At 45.5% G+C, this 19,864-nt stretch overlaps 2 protein-coding genes across 2 annotated transcripts in view; one reads left to right on the forward strand and one right to left on the reverse strand.

Moving 5' to 3' along the window:
* Positions 1-1,260: 1,260 nt before the first annotated feature.
* On the reverse strand, positions 1,261-19,052 carry prepl (prolyl endopeptidase like). The gene is made up of 14 exons (XM_021576371.3): positions 18,557-19,052; positions 18,108-18,233; positions 17,946-18,012; positions 17,600-17,821; positions 15,834-15,960; positions 15,472-15,688; positions 15,003-15,194; positions 14,390-14,596; positions 13,982-14,157; positions 11,985-12,201; positions 3,424-3,573; positions 3,102-3,228; positions 1,757-1,845; positions 1,261-1,441 (listed from the first exon to the last, which is right to left on the reverse strand). Exons 1-14 carry the CDS (start codon positions 18,695-18,697, stop codon positions 1,367-1,369), a joined length of 2,133 nt encoding a protein of 710 aa, XP_021432046.3. The 5' UTR covers positions 18,698-19,052; the 3' UTR covers positions 1,261-1,366.
* camkmt (calmodulin-lysine N-methyltransferase) overlaps positions 19,042-19,864 on the forward strand; it is a 184,216-nt gene continuing 183,393 nt past the window's right edge. The window contains exon 1 of the mRNA XM_021576372.3: positions 19,042-19,418. Within this exon, the coding sequence (XP_021432047.3) occupies positions 19,251-19,418 (168 nt within the window). The 5' untranslated portion in view covers positions 19,042-19,250. The remainder of the gene's footprint in view (positions 19,419-19,864) is intronic.

A 19,864-nucleotide genomic window follows, 5' to 3' on the forward strand; every position in this document is an offset into this window, starting at 1 on the left:
CATTTTAAAGTATACTGAACAAAAATATAAACGCAACATATAAAGTGTTAAAAGATCCCAGAAATGTTCCATATGCACAAAAAGCTTATTTCTCCACAATGTTGGGCACAAATTTGTTTAAATCCCTGTTAGTGAGCATTTCTCTTTGGCCAAGAAAATCCATCCACCTGATAGGTGTGGCATATCAAGAAGCTGATTAAACAGCTTGATCATTATACAGATGCACCTTGTGCTGAGGACAATAAAAGGTTTTTGTTACACAACACCACAGATGTCTCAAGTTTTGAGGAAGCATGCAATTGGCTTGCTGACTGCATGAATGTCCACCAGAGTGTTTAAATGTTCATTTCTCTACCATAAGCCACCAACATAATTGTAGAACATTTTGCGGTGTGAACAACTGATAAAACTGTGGGTTTGCACAAGCAAAGAATTTCTGCACAAACTTTCAGAAACCGTCTTAGGGAAGCTCATCTGCATGTTCCTCGTCCTCACAAGGGTCTGTAACCGACTTCCGTGGGCAAATGTTCGCCGTTGATGGCCACTGGCTCACTGGTGAAGTGTGCTCTTCACGGATAAATCTTGGTTTTAACTGTACCAGGTAGATGGCAGACATCGTTATGGCTTTTTTGTGGGTGAGCAGTTTGCTGATGTCATCGTTGTGAACAAAGTGCCCCATGGTGGGGTTATGGTATGGGCAGGCATAAGCTACAGACAATGAACACAATTGCATTTTGAATGCACAGAGATACAGTGACGAGATCCTGAGGCCCATTTTTGTGCCATTCATCCTCCGCCATCACATGTTTCAGCATGATTATGCACAGGCCAATGTTGCAAGGATCTGTACACAATTCCTGGAAACTGAAAATGTCCCACTTCTTCCATGGCCTGCATAGTCACCAGACATGTCACCCATTGAGCAAGTTTGGGATGCTCTGGATCGACATGTACATCAGCGTGTTCCAGTTCCTGCCAATATCCAGCAACTTCTCACAGCCACTGAAGAGGGGGACAACATTCCACAGGCCAAAATCAACAGCCTGATCAACTCTATACGAAGACGATGTGTCACGCTGCATGAGGCAAATGGTGGGTACTGACTGGTTTTCTGATATACCCCCTAATTTTTTAAAGGTTTCTGTGACCAACAGATGCATATCTGTATTCCCAGTCATGTGAAATCCATAGATTAGGGCCTAATTAATTAATTTAAATTTACTAATTTGAACTGTAACTCAGTAAAAAAAATTGAAATTGTTATCTTTATATTTTGAGTTCGTACCCCCAAAATGTTTATTTTATTTTACTCAATCCCCCATGGGTCAACCACACATGTATCTCTATATGGCTCTGATGAGTTCTCCTACTTCCGGCTGTTTTTGGTCTTCTGCTGGTTCAGGCCCAGCTCTGTGTGGAGAAAGGCCAGCTGTCGAGCACTCTGAGTGGGGGAGGGAGAGAGACAGGAGTGGGCTGTCAGGTCAGCCTGAGAACAGCAATGTATAATAGTGTAATCCTCTTACCTGAGTCCATATCAACAATGCCAACATGTTTTATAACTCAACAACCTTGGTTGGCAGGTTAGCGACGCTTATTACAGAGTTTATGATTATGTAGTGTTCATAAATCTACACTAACTCATGCACTATATATGGAATAGGGTGCCACTCAGATGGTTTATGGGTCAGAGATTGATCAGTTCATATTGTCGTGGACTCTATAAAAGAAGGGATATCATGAGAGAACCCATAGATACCTCAGTCAGAGACAGGTCAAAATCCCCTGGGCCAAAGTGGTCTGCTCCCGGTTGAAGGTCCAGAATGACACTGGGTGTGGGCTCAGATTCTGGATACAGAGATGACAACACACAAACAAGAAATCAGCAAACAAACCAGCATGGTTCATCATGTCCAATACAAGTGGCCGATCTCTGTCAACATGACCACATCAGAGGTTGTCATTAGGGATGAAGGGTTCTGATCGGAATGTGCCATCAGTGGCTGCAGTCAGGCGCAACAATATCCAGTCCCTATAGTAGCAAAATGGTCATTTAATCAATAGTAGCGAAGATATTTTAGGCTGGGTACAACAGCAATAGATGTTTCCCCTATAATGTAGTGAGTGTCTGGTGTGTTCTGTAGTGTTTCCTCCTGTGATCACAGCTTGATGAGAAGAGCAAAGGAAACAAGAGGAGCTCTAATTCTGAAAAGTCCTCAGTCATTTCTCTCTAATCTGACTACTGCTCTCCTAGGCTCCCTCCCTCCCTCTTGTCCTCCCTCCCTCTCTCCTCAATGTGCTGTGTTTCACAAGCCTCCTCCTGACCTTGCCAGAGCCCAGTGTATTGTTCCTTATCTCTCCTGCTGATACACTATCTCATAAACATGCTAATGAACCCGGCTGTGGGTGTGCGATCAGCACTTTATCAATGACAGAGGAGAGCGGTAGAGATTAGTGAGAGACCCTCTCTGCCTGTGCACACAAGTGTGTGTATGTCTGTGAGTGACAGAAAATTAGACAGAGTGAATGTGTGTGTGAGCAACAGAGTAGGAGACAGTGTGTGGTTGAGAGAAAGATGTACAAACACAACCCACATTCATGTCTATTTATTTTCCCTTTTGCACGTTAACTATTTGCACACCGTTACAACACTGTATATAGACATATGACTTTGGAAATTCTGTGAGTGTAATGTTTACTATTCATTTATTTATTTCACATGTTTATCATCTACTTCACTTGCTTTGGCAATGTTAACATATGTTTCCCATGCCAATAAAGGCCTGATGTGAGATTATTAAGGAGCGGTAACGAGCTAGAGTAAGTCCCTCACTGTGGGAATCAGTATGATTTGCTGACGCTGATTCACATAGAGCTGCTGTGCTACAAGGTGACCTCTGCTCTGTACTGGAAATAAACTCCTACACTTCTAGCAACGATCTATTACAGCAGTCTCCTGAGGAACACACACTCCTCTAGTGGGACATGAATCTGACCACACTGCTGCTCTTCAGGAAGAACAAAACTACGGACAATTCTGGGATAATGAGCCTTCATTGGAATGTGCTTCAGGTAGAGGAACTGTTTCATGTCCATCTACTCACCAGATACAGGGTGACCATTGAGGTGTGTGTGAATTGCTTCCTGAAGTCTCTCCTCGTACTTGTGTACTCCGGCTACAGGCACTCTGTTGTCTTCTATGTAGGCTGTGAGCAGCATGGAGGGGTAGTGCTGTGGAATACACATACGAAACCGCTCATTTAGATTATGAAGCCCTTTTTATCTCAGCAGTTGTCACAAACTGCTATACAGATACGCAGCCTAAAACCCCAAAGAGAAAAAGCACAGAGTTTAAAAGTTTTTTAGGCAATGTTTGCATATTATGTTATGGTTTTGTGTTGTGTACAGTAAGGTTTATAAGCAAACCTGAGGTGTAATGTTATGACAGGGGCAGTAGGATGCGATAGTGTCCCTTTGGCAGGGGTCTGACATGGGGTCCCCCCATTCCCCCCTCTCCTCCAGCGTCAGGGGTAGACTGGGCTCCTGCATAGTGCCCAGCACATCAAGGAAAGGTGCCTGGAGATAGAAGAGAACACCTAACGAGTGACTTGTGAGGGTGAACGCCTAATCCTTACTCAAGATATGTGGCCATACTGTAACTGGAACTATTTTTATCCTTTATTTAACTGGGCAAGTCAGTTAAGAACCAATTCTTTTTAACAATGACGGCCTCCTGGGGAACAGTGTCTTGTTCAGGGGCAGATCGACAGATTTTTAACTTGTCAGCTCGAGGACTCGATCCAGCAACCTTTCGGTTACTGGCCCATTGCTCTAACCACTAGGCGACTACGAGATGCTGGCCTTCTAGACAGAGTTCTTCTGTTCAGTGTCTGTGTTCTTTTTCCCATCTTAATATTTTATTGTTGAGTTGAGGACTTGTGAGGCGTCTGTTTCTCAAAACAGACACTCTAATGTACTTGTTGTGCACTGGGGCCTCCCACTCCTCTTTCTATTCTGGTTAAAGACAGTTTGCGCTGTTCTGTGAAGGGAGTAATACACAGCTTTGTGCGAGATCTTCAGTTTCTTGGCAATTTCTCACACTGAATAGCCTTCATTTCTCTGAACAAGAATAGACTGACGAGTTTAAGAAGAAAGGTCTTTGTTTCTGGCCATTTTGAGCCTGTAATCAAACCCATAAATGCTGATGCTCCAGATACTCAACTAGTCTAAAGAATGACAGTTTTATTGCTTCTTTAATCAGGACCACAGTTTTCAGCTGTGCTAACATAATTGCAAAAGGGTTTTCTAATGATCAATTAGACTTTTAAAATGATTAACCTGGATTAGCTAACACAACGTGCCATTGGAACAGGAGTGATGGTTACTGACAATGGGCCTCTGTACGCCCATGTAGATATTCCATTAAAAATCTGCCTTTTCCAGCTAAAATAGTCATTTACAACATTAACAATGTCTACACTGTATTTCTGATTATTTGATGTTTTTTTAATGGACAAAAAATGTGCCTTTCTTTCAAAAACAAGGACATTTCTAAGTGACCCCAAAATTCTGAACGGTAGAGCATATATATATTTTTTTACATTATTTGCAAACTGTGACACAGGCAAAACAGGCAAGTCCCCCCAAAAATTATATTAAAATATATACACATACAGTTGAAGTCGGAAGTTTACATAGGTTGGAGTCATTAAAACTCATTTTTCAACCACTCCACACATTTCTTGTTAACAAACTATAGTTTTGGCAAGTCGGTTAGGACATCTACTTTGTGCATGACACAAGTCATTTTTCCAACAATTGTTTACAGACAGATTATTTCACTTATAATTCACTGTATCGCAATTGCAGTGGGTCAGACATTTACATACACTAAGTTGACTGTTCCTTTAAACAGCTTGAAAAATTCCAGAAAATTGTGTCATGGCTTTAGAAGCTTCTGAAAGGCTAATTTACATTATTTGAGTCAATTGGAGGTGGACCCGTGGATGTATTTCAAGGCCTACCTTCAAACTCAGTGCCTCTTTGCTTGACATCATGGGAAATTCAAAAGAAATCAGCCAAGACCTCAGAAAAAACATTGTAGACCTCCACAAGTCTGGTTCTGTCATGTATTGTCATGTTGTGTCTTGTTCCTGTTCTTTCTCTTCACTCTGTCTCCCTCTGCTGGTCGTATTAGGTTACCTTCTCTTCCCCTCCTTCCCCCAGCTGTTCCTTGTCTTCTCTAACTACCTCGTTCACCCTTTTCCCACCTGTTCCCTTTTTTCCCTCTGATTGGGTCTCTATTTCTCTCTCTGTTCCTGCTTCTGTCTTTGTCAGATTCTCGTTTGAGTTTCTCATGGCAGAACCAAACTATCGTCTTGTTTGCTTCAACCTTGTCCTGTCCTGTCGGAATCTGCCTGTTCATCTGAGGCTACGTGTGATCAGGTACCTCTGTCCTCTACAACCCAGCTAATCCCCTCTGCTGCTAGAAGAGGACTCTAACCCAGCTATTCTCCTCTGCTGCTAGAAGGGGAACTCTTCAGTGATATTCAGAAGGACTTTATGTTTCATTTGTCGCCCTCTCTGCGGGTTGTTTATTTTGCCTTCATATCCATTTGAAGAGGATCTATGTCTTACCTGTGTTTCGACATTAAAGAACTCTGTTTTTGTTAAACCGCGTTTGGGTCCTCAATCACGTGCATGACAGAAGAATCTGACCAAGAATGGACCCAGCGACTTCGGATCCTCTCCACTCAGCCGTCGAGATCCAGGGAGCGATGCTAGGCAGACACGAGCAGGAATTGTCTGCTGCTCGACATACCGTTGAGACCCTGGCCGCCCAAGTCTCCAACCTCACAGAACAGATTCACCATCTCTGCCTCGATCCACCGGCCACTTCCAGGGCTTTCGAATCTACGGAGCCCAGAATCAATAACCCGCCGTGTTACTCTGGGGAGCCCACTGAATGCCGCTCGTTCCTCACCCAGTGTGATATTGTGTTTTCTCTCCAGCCCAACACTTACTCCAGGAGCACAGCTCGTATCGCCTACGTCATATCTCTCCTTACTGGACGGGCTCGTGAGTGGGGCACGGCAATCTGGGAGGCAAGGGCTGAGTGTACTAACCAGTATCAGGACTTTAAGGAGGAGATGATACGGGTTTTTGATCGTTCTGTTTTTGGGGAGGAAGCTTCCAGGGCCCTGTCTTCCCTATGTCAAGGTAATCGATCCATAACAGACTACTCTATTGAGTTTCGCACTCTTGCTGCCTCCAGTGACTGGAACGAGCCGGCTTTGCTCGCTCGTTTTCTGGAGGGTCTCCGCGCGGAGGTAAAGGATGAGATTCTCTCCCGGGAGGTTCCTTCCAGCGTGGATTCCTTGATTGAACTCGCTATTCGCATAGAGCGACGGGTTGATCTTCGTCACCGAGCTCGTGGAAAGGAGCTCGCGTTCTCCGTTGCCCCCCTCTCCGCATCACTACCATCTTCCTCTGCCGGCTCGGGTGCTGAGCCTATGCAGCTGGGAGGTATCCGCATCTCGACTAAGGAGAGGGAACGGAGAATCACCAACCGCCTCTGTCTCTATTGCGGTTCTGCTGGTCATTTTGTCACTTCATGTCCAGTAAAAGCCAGAGCTCATCAGTAAGCGGAGGGCTACTGGTGAGCGCTACTACTCCTGTCTCTCCTTCAAGATCCTGCACTACCTTGTCGGTCCATCTACGCTGGACCGGTTCGTCAGCTTCCTGCAGTGCCTTGATAGACTCTGGGGCGGAGGGCTGTTTTATGGACGAGACCTGGGCTCGGGAACATGACATTCCTCTCAGACAGTTAAGGGAGCCCACGGCCTTGTTCGCTTTGGATGGTAGTCCTCTCCCCAGGATTCAGCGTGAGACGCTACCTTTAACCCTCACTGTCTCTGGTAATCATAGCGAAACCCTTTCTTTTTTAATTTTTCGTTCACCTTTTACACCTGTTGTTTTGGGCCATCCCTGGCTAGTTTGTCATAATCCTTCTATTAATTGGTCTAGTAATTCTATCCTCTCCTGGAACGTCTCTTGTCATGTGAAATGTTTAATGTCTGCTATCCTTCCTGTTTCCTCTGTCTCTTCTTCACAGGAGGAGCCTGGTGATTTGACAGGGGTGCCGGAGGAATATCACGATCTGCGCACGGTGTTCAGTCGGTCCAGGGCCACCTCTCTTCCTCCACACCGGTCGTATGATTGTAGTATTGATCTCCTTCCGGGAACCACTCCCCCCCGGGGTAGACTATACTCTCTGTCGGCTCCCGAACGTAAGGCTCTCGAAGATTATTTGTCTGTAGCTCTTGACGCCGGTACCATAGTCCCCTCCTCCTCTCCCGCCGGAGCGGGGTTTTTTTTGGTCAAAAAGAAGGACGGGTCTCTGCGCCCCTGCATAGATTATCGAGGGCTGAATGACATAACAGTGAAGAATCGTTATCCGCTTCCTCTTATGTCTTCAGCCTTCGAGATCCTGCAGGGAGCCAGATTTTTCACTAAGTTGGACCTTCGTAACGCTTACCATCTCGTGCGCATCAGGGAAGGGGACGAGTGGAAGACGGCGTTTAACACTCCGTTAGGGCACTTTGAATACCGGGTTCTTCCTTTCGGCCTCGCTAACGCTCCAGCTGTCTTTCAGGCATTAGTCAATGACGTCCTGAGAGACATGCTGAACATCTTTGTTTTCGTTTACCTTGACGATATCCTGATTTTTTCACCGTCACTCCAGATTCATGTTCAGCACGTTCGACGTGTCCTCCAGCGCCTTTTAGAGAATTGTCTTTTTGTGAAGGCTGAGAAGTGCACTTTTCATGCCTCCTCCGTCACATTTCTCGGTTCTGTTATTTCCGCTGAAGGCATTAAGATGGATCCCGCTAAGGTCCAAGCTGTCATTGATTGGCCCGTCCCTAAGTCACGCGTCGAGCTGCAGCGCTTTCTCGGCTTCGCGAACTTCTATCGTCGTTTCATCCGTAATTTCGGTCAGGTGGCAGCTCCTCTCACAGCCCTTACTTCTGTCAAGACGTGCTTTAAGTGGTCCGTTTCCGCCCAGGGAGCTTTTGATCTCCTCAAGAATCGTTTTACATCCGCACCTATCCTTGTTACACCTGACGTCTCTAGACAGTTCGTTGTCGAGGTTGACGCGTCAGAGGTGGGCGTGGGAGCCATTCTTTCTCAGCGCTCCCTCTCTGACGACAAGGTCCACCCTTGCGCGTATTTTTCTCATCGCCTGTCGCCGTCGGAACGTAACTATGATGTGGGAAACCGCGAACTGCTCGCCATCCGCTTAGCCCTAGGCGAATGGCGACAGTGGTTGGAGGGGGCGACCGTTCCTTTTGTCGTTTGGACTGACCATAGGAACCTTGAGTACATCCGTTCTGCCAAACGACTTAATGCGCGTCAGGCTCGTTGGGCGCTGTTTTTCGCTCGTTTCGAGTTCGTGATTTCTTATCGTCCGGGCTCTAAGAACACCAAGCCTGATGCTTTATCTCGTCTCTTCAGTTCTTCAGTAGCCTCCACTGACCCCGAGGGGATTCTCCCTGAGGGGCGTGTTGTCGGGTTGACTGTCTGGGGAATTGAGAGGCAGGTAAAGCAAGCACTCACTCACACTCCGTCGCCGCGCGCTTGTCCTAGGAACCTTCTTTTCGTTCCCGTTCCTACTCGTCTGGCCGTTCTTCAGTGGGCTCACTCTGCCAAGTTAGTCGGCCACCCTGGCGTTCGGGGTACGCTTGCTTCCATTCGCCAGCGTTTTTGGTGGCCCACCCGGGAGCATGACACGCGTCGTTTCGTGGCTGCTTGTTCGGTCTGCGCGCAGACTAAGTCCGGTAACTCCCCTCCTGCCGGCCGTCTCAGGCCGCTTCCCATTCCCTCTCGACCGTGGTCTCACATCGCCTTAGATTTTATCACCGGACTGCCATCGTCAGCGGGGAAGACTGTTATTCTTACGGTTGTCGATAGGTTCTCTAAGGCGGCTCATTTTATTCCCCTTGCTAAGCTCCCTTCTGCTAAAGAAACGGCACAAATCATCATCGAGAATGTTTTCAGAATTCATGGCCTTCCGTCAGACGTCGTTTCGGACAGGGGTCCGCAATTCACGTCTCAATTTTGGAGGGAGTTTTGCCGTTTGATTGGGGCTTCCGTCAGTCTCTCTTCCGGCTTTCACCCCCAGTCTAACGGTCAAGCAGAACGGGCCAATCAGACTATTGGTCGCATCTTACGCAGTCTTTCTTTTCGTAACCCTGCGTCTTGGTCAGAACAGCTCCCCTGGGCAGAATACGCCCACAACTCGCTTCCTTCGTCTGCGACCGGGCTATCTCCTTTTCAGAGTAGCCTCGGGTACCAGCCTCCGCTGTTCTCGTCTCAGTTCGCCGAGTCCAGCGTCCCCTCCGCTCAGGCTTTTGTCCAACGTTGCGAGCGCACCTGGAAGAGGGTCAGGTCTGCACTTTGCCGTTATAGGGCGCAGACTGTGAGAGCCGCTAATAAGCGTAGAACTAAGAGTCCTAGATATTGTCGCGGTCAGAGAGTTTGGCTCTCCACTCAGAACCTTCCCCTTAAGACAGCTTCTCGCAAGTTGACCCCGCGGTTCATTGGTCCGTTCCGTATTTCTCAGATCATTAATCCTGTCGCAGTGCGACTTCTTCTTCCGCGATATCTTCGTCGCGTCCACCCGGTCTTCCATGTCTCCTGTGTTAAGCCCGTTCTTCGCGCCCCCGCTCGTCTCCCCCCCCCCCCCATCCTTGTCGAGGGCGCACCTATCTACAGGGTCCGTAAGATTTTGGACATGCGTCCTCGGGGCCGTGGTCATCAGTACCTAGTGGATTGGGAGGGGTACGGTCCTGAGGAAAGGAGTTGGGTTCCCTCTCGGGACGTGCTGGACCGTTCGCTGATCGATGATTTCCTCCGTTGCCGCCAGGTTTCCTCCTCGAGTGCGCCAGGAGGCGCTCGGTGAGTGGGGGGGTACTGTCATGTATTGTCATGTTGTGTCTTGTTCCTGTTCTTTCTCTTCACTCTGTCTCCCTCTGCTGGTCGTATTAGGTTACCTTCTCTTCCCCTCCTTCCCCCAGCTGTTCCTTGTCTTCTCTAACTACCTCGTTCACCCTTTTCCCACCTGTTCCCTTTTTTCCCTCTGATTGGGTCTCTATTTCTCTCTCTGTTCCTGCTTCTGTCTTTGTCAGATTCTCGTTTGAGTTTCTCATGGCAGAACCAAACTATCGTCTTGTTTGCTTCAACCTTGTCCTGTCCTGTCGGAATCTGCCTGTTCATCTGAGGCTACGTGTGATCAGGTACCTCTGTCCTCTACAACCCAGCTAATCCCCTCTGCTGCTAGAAGAGGACTCTAACCCAGCTATTCTCCTCTGCTGCTAGAAGGGGAACTCTTCAGTGATATTCAGAAGGACTTTATGTTTCATTTGTCGCCCTCTCTGCGGGTTGTTTATTTTGCCTTCATATCCATTTGAAGAGGATCTATGTCTTACCTGTGTTTCGACATTAAAGAACTCTGTTTTTGTTAAACCGCTTTTGGGTCCTCAATCACGTGCATGACAGGTTCATCCTTGGGAGCAATTTCCAAACGCCTGAAGGTACCACGTTCATCTGTACAAACAATAGTACGCATACTGCTCAGGAAGGAGACGCGTTCTGTACGCATACTGCTCAGGAAGGAGACGCGTTCTGTACGCATACTGCTCAGGAAGGAGACGCGTTCCTAGAGATGAAAGTACTTTGGTGTGAAAAGACCAAATAATTCCCAGAACAACAGAAAAGGACCTTGTGAAGATGCTGGAGGAAACAAGTACAAAAGTATCTATATCCACAGTAAAACGAGTCCTATATCAACATAACCTGAAAGGCCGCTCAGCAAGGAAGAAGCCACTGCTCCAAAACCGTCATAAAAAAGCCAGACTACAGTTTGCAACTGCACATGGGGACAACGTTTGTACTTTTTGGAGAAATGTCCTCTGGTCTGATGAAACAAAAATAGAACTGATTGGCCATAATGACCAGCGTTATGTTTGGAGGAAAAAGGGGAGGCTTGCAAGCCCAAGAACACCATCCCAAACATGAAGCACAGGGGTGGCAGCATCATGTTGTGGGGTGCTTTGCTGCAGGAGGGACTGGTGCACTTCACAAAATAGATGACATCATGAGGGAGGAAAATTATGTGGATATATTGAAGCAAGACATCAAGACATCAGTCAGGAAGTTAAAGCTTGGTCGCAAATGGGTCTTCCAAATGGACAATGACCCCAAGCATACTTCCAAAGTTGTGGCAAAATGGTTTAAGGACAACAAAGTCAAGGTATTAGAGAGGCCATCACAAAGCCCTGACCTTAATCCCATAGAAAATATGTGTGCAGAACTGAAAAAGTGTGTGCGAGCAAGGAGGCCTACAAACCTGACTCAGTTACACCAGCTCTGTCAGGAGGAATGGGCCAAAATTCACCCAACTTATTGTGGGAAGCTTGTGGAAGGCTACCCGAAACATTTGACCGAAGTTAAACAATTTAAAGGCAATGCTGACAAATACTAATTGAGTGTATGTAAACACCTGACCCACTGGGAATGTGATGAAAGAAATAAAAGCTGAAAGAAATAATTCCCTTTAATATTATACTGACATTTCACATTCTTAAAATAAAGTGGTGATTCTAACTGACCTAAGACAGGGCATTTTTACTAGGATTAAATGTCAGGAATTGTAAAAAACTGAGTTTAAATATATTTGGCTAAGGTGTACGTAAACTTCCGACTTCAACTGTATGTATAATTACATTTAATTAATTAATTTCTACTCAAAATGTGGGGCTCAAAACCCCACCGGCTGGTCGCCACTGTGTATTTCAATGGGGTATTTGCACGGAAAGTTAAGTTACACACACATTTGACAAGTAAAGATTCAGGCCTGAGAGAGCAAAGAAAATAGGGGTGGAAATGTGTGTGTGTGTGTGTTTTTGAAGGCTGCAGGTAGGTTTTACCTGTAGTGTGACAGCTCGTATGAGGTGGGGGTGTAGGTTGCAGAGCGCCCCCACCAGTACGGCCCCAGCGCTGCGAGCGGTGAGGGCGGTCAGAGAGGGTCTCGACACCCCCAGGTCATAGAGCCTTTGGATACAGGCAGCCAGGTCCTCCACTCCTCTCGGTTTTCCCTCCATACGACCCTGTCTATGCCAGCCCAGGCCACGCTCACCTCCACCCCTACAACCACACATGTAGTCTGAGTGGTAAAACATTCAGAAGTGCTGCAAACTCCTTTTTTTACAAGACAGATAATAATATACAGTACCAGTAAAGTTTGGACACACCAACTCATTCAAGGGTTTTTCTTCATTTGTACTATTTTCTACATTGTAGAATAATATGGATGACATCAACACTATGAAATAACACATATGGAATCATGTAATAACCAAAAAAAGTGTTAAACAAATCAAAATATATTTTAGATTCTTCAAAGTAGCCACCCTTTGCCTTGATGACAGCTTTGCACACTTGGCATTCACTCAAACAGCTTCATGAGTCTTGAAGGAGTTCCCACATATGCTGAGAACTTGTTGGCTGCTTTTCCTTCACTCTGGGATCCAACTCATCCCAAAACATCTTAATTGGGTTGAGGTCGAGTGATTGTGGAGGCCAAGTCCTCTGGTGCAGCACTCCATCACTCTCCTTGGTCAAATAGCCCTTACACAGCCTAGAGGTGTGTTTTGGGACATTGTCCTGTTGAAAAACAAATGATAGTCCCACTAATCTCAAACCAGATGGGATGGCGTATTTGCTGCAGAATGCTGTGGTAGCCATGCTGGTTAAGTGTGCCTTGAATTCTAAATAAATCACTGACAGTATCACCAGCAAAGCACCATCACACCTCCTCCTCCATGCTTCATGGTGGGAACCACACATGCGAAGATCATCCATTCACCTACTCTGCATCTCACAAAGACAGAGGTTGGAACCAAAAATCTCAAATTTGGACTCTGTCCAAAGGACAGATTTCCACCGGTCTAATGTCAATTACTCGTCCATTGCTCGTGTCTAATGTACATTGCTCGTGTTTCTTGGCCCAAGCAAGTCTCTTCTTCTTTTTGGTGTCCTTTAGTGGTTTCTTTGCAGCAATTAGACCATGAAGGCCTGATTCACAAAGTCTCCCCTGAACAGTTGATGTTGAGATGTGTCTGTTAATTGAACTCTGTGAGGTGCAGTTGCCGATTTCTGAGGCTGGTAATTCTAAAGAACGTATTCTCTGAAGCAGAGGTAACTCTGGTATTTCCTTTCCTGTGGCGGTCCTCATGAGAGACAGTTTTATCATAGCGTTTGATGGTTTTTTCAACTGCACATGAAGAAACTTTCAAAGTTCTTGAAATTTGCCAGATTGACTGACCTTCATGTCTTAAAGTAATGATGGACTGTCGTTTCTCTTTGCTTATTTGAGATATTTTTGCCATAATATGGTCTTGGTCTTTTACCAAATATGGCTATCTTCTGTATACCAACACTACCTTGTCACAACACAACTGATTGGCTCAAACGCATTAAGGAAAGAAATTCCACAAATTAACTTTTAACAAGGCACGCCTGTTAATTGAAATGCATTCCAGGTGACTACCTCATGAAGCTGGTTGAGAGAATGCCAAGAGTGTGCAAAGCTGTCATCAAGGCAAAGGGTGGCTACTTTGAAGAATCTCAAATATTAAAATATATTTTGATTTGTTTAACACCTTTTTTAGTTACGACATGATTCCATTTGTGTTATTTCATAGTTTATGTCTTCACTATTATTCTACAATGCAGAAAATAGTAAAAATAAAGAAAAACCCTTGAATGAGTAGGTGTGTCCACATTTCTGACTGTTACTATATGTTCTACAGAAAACATTACAATGAGAGCACTAACAATTAATATAGCCACCCACAACAACAGACTTTATCCTGTAGGAACAGTTTTTCTGTGGCGCAAAGGCTTTTGGGAGTTGTAGCGCTACCTGACATGGCAGTAGGCCAGAGCCCAGCCATCCTCAAGCAGCAGTCTTCTGTCTGGGCTGAAGTCCATGTTAAGGTCCATGCCATAGGCCCCATACACATGCACCAGCAATGGAGCACCCCTCAGCTTCTCCAACATAGGTCTGTGGAAGAGAGTCAGTGGCACCATGGTACCGTCCTACAGGCCGAGAGAGAGAGTGTAGTAATCACTATACACACACAAAATATTACATACTGTCCATACTGAGCTCCTAGACTATGGTGTTTCATGAGCCTATGGTGAACCCTTACTGCAGGCTGGTAGGTCATCATTGGATTACCAAAATACAGTCCACACCCATCATTTCGACATTGTATTCTTGAGGCTTTCCTCTCTGAGTGTGTGTGTGTACGATTCGGATCCAGTCTACCTGGCTGGGGGCCTCTAGTCGGGTGGTTTGATACTCCTGGGGGGTTCTGTGTTCCTCTGTGTCCTCCTGTAAGAGGAGCCTGTACTCCCTGGGGGAGTAGCGGTACAGGACAGGGGGGTGGACTGGAGACGACAGGAGGAACTCCAACCAGCCACTGTCCGTCAGCCCAGCCCTCTTGGTCTCTATGGCACAGGCCCACGGTGGCAGCTGAGAGATGGAGGACAGTTCTGGTTAAAGGGATACTGCTAGATTCTAGCAATTAAGTTGTGGATGTCATTTTTATGTCTGCGTGCAGTATGAAGGAAGTTAGAGGTCGTTTCATGGCTTTGCCGGAATTTCAGTATTCGTTTAAAGCCTAGCTTTCATGGTACAGTATACTACCAGTACACCTGGCTAGGCAGTGCAGTGTTAAACATAGTCATGGCCATCAGAATGATAATCAACTGCCTTAGCAGGAGGAGAAATAGAGTAGCCTGTTAAAGGAAAACAATGGAAACAAGTCTCTTGACTTGTATCCTCTGTCTGGTGTAACATTTTATGTATTTTAAAACTGTGGAATAAAAATGATACTAATCAAATAAGAGAGATGTTTTCATATAGCTCTTTCTGTCACCTGCAGGGTGGATGTGGTTGCTGGCTGAGATAGTGGGACCACCTGGAGTGCTAGCAGGCCTAAGGGGTCCCTGGTGGCCAACACACAGTGGTCCTGGAGCACCTCCATGTCCTTCACAGCTGTCCCAGGACCAGGGCTACACACTGGGACCCAGTGTTTGATGGAGGGGGATGAGAGAGGTGCCCTCAACACCTGTGACAGCATATAATAGAATCATATATTATATTGATAACACATGCATTTATCACGTCATGTACACACACAAACACAGTATGCAACTGTGGTTGCTGTTTGTTTGAATGCAGATCCACTGATTTGTCCATAGAGAATATTTTTCCTTCAATGTCTATGGCGTTGTCTGAGGCAGTAGGCTACCTGGTACTCTATCAATATCTATGGGGTTATCTGAGGCAGTAGGCTACCTGGTACTCTATCAATGTATATGGGGTTGTCTGAGGCAGTAGGCTACCTGGTACTCTTGTCCAGGTCCAGTGTTGGCCAAGATGTACAGCTGGCCGTGGGAGTGCTCTACATGGTACAGCAGCTCAGGGAGGCGGGCCTGGACCAGGGTGGGCTCCATAAGGGGCTTGGTGCTGTCAATCAGCCACACCTCAGAGCTCCTCTTACTGCTGCAGTTAACAAGCACCAGCCTCCGGTCTCTGGAGAGACTCACCTCAACAAACACACTGTGGACAAAAGAAAACTTAAGAAAACAGAGCACTTTAACACGTGTTTTAATGGCTCGTGTCCTAACATGGCCTCTTCCAAACATTACAGTACATGATGTACACACACACAGGTGTGACAAAGGGAGGTGTGTGTTAGTCTTACTCAGGCTGCTGTTCCTGGTAGACCAGGGTGCTTCTGTTCCCAGTGGCAGTCAGGTCCAGACGGAACACATGGTGACACTGGAGTTTCTGCTGACTGCTGTAGAATAGGATGTCATCTGTAGCCCATTCTATACACACACACACACACACACACACACACACCTTATTTTCTGTGTAGAAGAGTCCATACTAAACACAGTGCCTTTGGAAAGTATTCAGACCCCTTGACTTTTCCACATTTTGTTAAGTTACAGCCTTATTCTAAAATGGATTAATAAAAAATAAAAATCCTCAGCAATCTACACACAATAACAAAGCGAAACAGGTTTTTAGAAAGGTTTGTAAATGTATTACCAATAAAAAAACAGAAATAGCTTATTTACATAAGTATTCTGCCCCTTTCCTATGAGACTCACAATTCTGCTCAGGTGAATCCTGTTTCCATTGATCATCCTTGAATTGTTTCTACAACTTGATTAGAGTCCATCAGTGGTAAATTCAATTGATTGGACATGATTTGGAAAGGCACACACCTGTCTATATAAGATCCCACAGTTGACAGTGCATGTCAGAGCAAAAACCAAGCCATGAGGTCGAATGAATTGTCTGTGGCACAGATCTGGGGAAGGGTACCAAAACATTTCTGCAGCTTTGAAGGTACCCAAGAACACAGTGGCCTCCATCATTATTAAATGGAAGAAGTTTGGAACCACCAAGACTCTTCCTAGAGCTGGCCGCCTGGCCAAACTGAGCAATCGGGGGAGAAGGGCCTTGGTCAGGGAGGCGGCTAAGAACCCGACGGTCAGTCTGACAGAACTCCAGAGTTCCTCTGTGGAGATGGGAGAACCTTCCAGAAGGACAATCATTTCTGCAACACTCCACCAATCAGGCCTTTATGGTAGAGTGGCCAGACGAAGCCACTCCGCATTAAAAGGCACATGACAGCCCGCTTGGAGTTTGCCAGAAGGCACCTAAAGACTCTCAGACGATGAGAAACAAGATTCTCTGGTCTGATGAAACCAAGATTGAACTCTTTGGCCTGAATGCCAAGCGTCACGTCTAGAAGAAACCTGGCATGGTGAAGCATGGTGGTGGCAGCATCATGCTGTGGGGATGTTTTTCAATGGCAGGGATTGGGAGACTCCTCAGGATCGAGGCAAAGATGAACGGAGCAAAGTACAGAGAGATCCTTGATGAAAACCTACTCCAGAGCACTCAGGACCTCAGACTGTGGCGAAGGTTCACCTTCCAACAATACAATACAACAATAAGCACACAGCCAAGACAATGCAAAAGTGGCTTCGGGACAAGTCTCAATGTCCTTGAGTGGCCCAGCCAGAGCCCGGACTTGAACCTGATCTAACATCTCTGGAAAGACCTGAAAATAGCTGTGCCGCAAAGCTCCACATCCAACCTGACAGAGCTTGAGGATCTGCAGAGAAGAATGGGAGAAACTCCCCAAATACAGGTGTGCCAAGCGTGTAGCGTCATACCCAAGAAGACTCGCGGCTGTAATTGCTGCCTAAGGTGCTTAGACAAAGTACTGAGTAAAGGGTCTGAATACTTATGTAAATGTAATATTTCACTTTTTTCTTTTTGAATAAATTATCAATATTTTCTAAACCTGATTTTGCTTTGTCATTATGGGGTATGTAGATTTGAGGAAAAATATATATTTAATACATTTTATAATAAGGCTGAAAAGTTTCAGAAGGCACAGTATAACACTACATTGTTTATCTCCATGTTATTAACCCTCTCTCTCACCGACGCTGAAAACCTTGTCAATGGTGAGTAGAGGTTGAGGTGGGTCATGGGTAGGTTCTCTGTCTCCTAGCTTGACCAGGATACACCTGGCCTCCTCTCTGTGGGGGGTCTTCACTGTGGCTGCCAGGGCATGCTCACTGGGGGAGAGACGCAACCTCTGGAGGCTCCAATCTCCCTTCCCCACGGAGTCCAGACACAACACCTTTTCTGGCTCTGGGTCACCTGCAGCCAGTCAGTCACAAACCCACACCTTACATTGTTTAATGTAATTTACCTCTCTTCAGCTCTGGACAGTAGTAGAAAGTGGTGTGATTAGGGAAAGGTCTGTCCAGAAAATTGTGCTTACCCTGCCTGGTGTCCATTCTATAGATGCCATCCCCCTCCATGAAGTACACGTGGTTAAGCCCCTGGATCTGGAGAGACAGCTGTTTGTTAATAAAATGACTACTTTATTAAACCAGTGCTAGTTGTTTAGGCACCTTTGCCAAAACATCAGGCACAACTTTACCGTTGTATTGTCTGGGCCTCCGGAGAACCTCTGGTATATGGCCCTTAATCTTCTCTTGAAAGACCTCTCCAGACTTCTGTATTTCTTATTACGAGAGTTGAATTCCACAGTGGAGCTGGAAGGGTCCTGAAGGACATTAACATATTAGGTGAAATGTATGCACAAATGCTCACAGTGTGACTGTCATCTGAATATATGTGCCTTTATACATTTGGATTGACCGTTTGAGAGTACATTTCCTACAACAAAAACAAGACCCCATTGCCTATCAGATTCTAACAACAGGATCAGTTTCTCTACGATATCCACTTCATCTTTGGTTACTACAATGCTAGCATGTTTGTCAGTAACAGATCCCTAGAAACATTCCTTAAATATTAGATGAGGACAGTAATCAGAAGTAAAGGTCTGCGGTGTAACTAGCACCAATAGAGAGCGAGTTACAGCACCTTTACTATTGTGAAACGACGTGTATCCGTTAGGTAGATCAATCCTCTAGGTTTGCAGGTGAAAAGGCTCCAGACTTGATTAAATTTACCTCCCCGAATCAGAGGACTGAGCCACGAATGCAGACTGGTCAAGGAACACATAGTCGCTGTCACTGTAACTGACCGACCAAGCTATAATTTCATGTCAATCATTGTTTTGAAAGTGACCCCCACCCCAAGTTTGAACACATTTTTTTTTAAATAACAGTATCAGGTATGTCTTCTTATGTCGTTTTAATAGTCCATAGTTAGTTAGTTACTGTAATTAAATGTAGTTTGATTGTCTTTGCCGTTGGGCAACCTCCAGGATACTAGCAGAACATTTTCAAAACATTGATTTGAGCGCTGTTTGATGGCGTATAAACTAGGCAGAACTAATCAATCCCAGACGGCATACGAGTTGTAACTCAATACTGCGTTCGATGATGTTGGTAATACATTGCTATGTCTTGCTGTCATAAGTGTACGGAAGTAGCATGCTTTCTCCAGCAGCACCGGAGCAGTAAGGGTTTTACCGGTTGATGTCACGCTACCACTGTACTACTTGTCCTATTCTGTGATCAAACAGAGCCATACTCGCTTTATTAGACCGTGTGCTTTACACTGTAAATCATTTAGAATTGTATTTATTTTTGCCCAAAACACTGAAGACAGGATGGAAGAGAAGTTGACAGGTGAACCAGAAAAATGTGAATATCACGAATCGCCGTTGCCACTCTTGCCAGAAAATAAAGAAAAAGAGCTAATTACCAACCACCAATCCAATCGAGACCCTAATTGTGGAACCGACGTAGCTCGTGCAAGATGGACTCTCCTACGACAGGTAAAACAAGCGTCACATTTCCAATGGGTTTGTTATCAACTGACAGAATCAATGTTGCATTGCGCCTAACGTTAGCTAGCTAGCTAATATAATTGCGTCATTAGCTAGCTAGATATATACTGGCTTTAGCTAAGCTACATTTATCATCGATTTACCATTCATAGACCTGTATCTGTATTTACAGTAACATGTGTAACTGAGATTATATACAGCTCTCCAGTCCTCTGTCCCAGTTGGGCTGTAACCATAACAGTGTGAGGGCATGACCTGAGAGGGAGGTTTTGTCCTTACATGGGCATTTCACTGATACACAAAATGCTTCCAGAAATATCCTCTTGCATTTCAAATACTGTAAAGTATAAAAAATACAAATAAAACATCACTAATTCATATTGCACTATGCAAGTGCTAGTAATAAACTAAAGGTGTCCTGTGACAAGTTAATG

This window comes from Oncorhynchus mykiss, chromosome 20, assembly GCF_057628025.1.
Source record: "Oncorhynchus mykiss isolate SJ-2025 chromosome 20, ASM5762802v1, whole genome shotgun sequence".
NCBI classification, from domain to species: domain Eukaryota; kingdom Metazoa; phylum Chordata; class Actinopteri; order Salmoniformes; family Salmonidae; genus Oncorhynchus; species Oncorhynchus mykiss.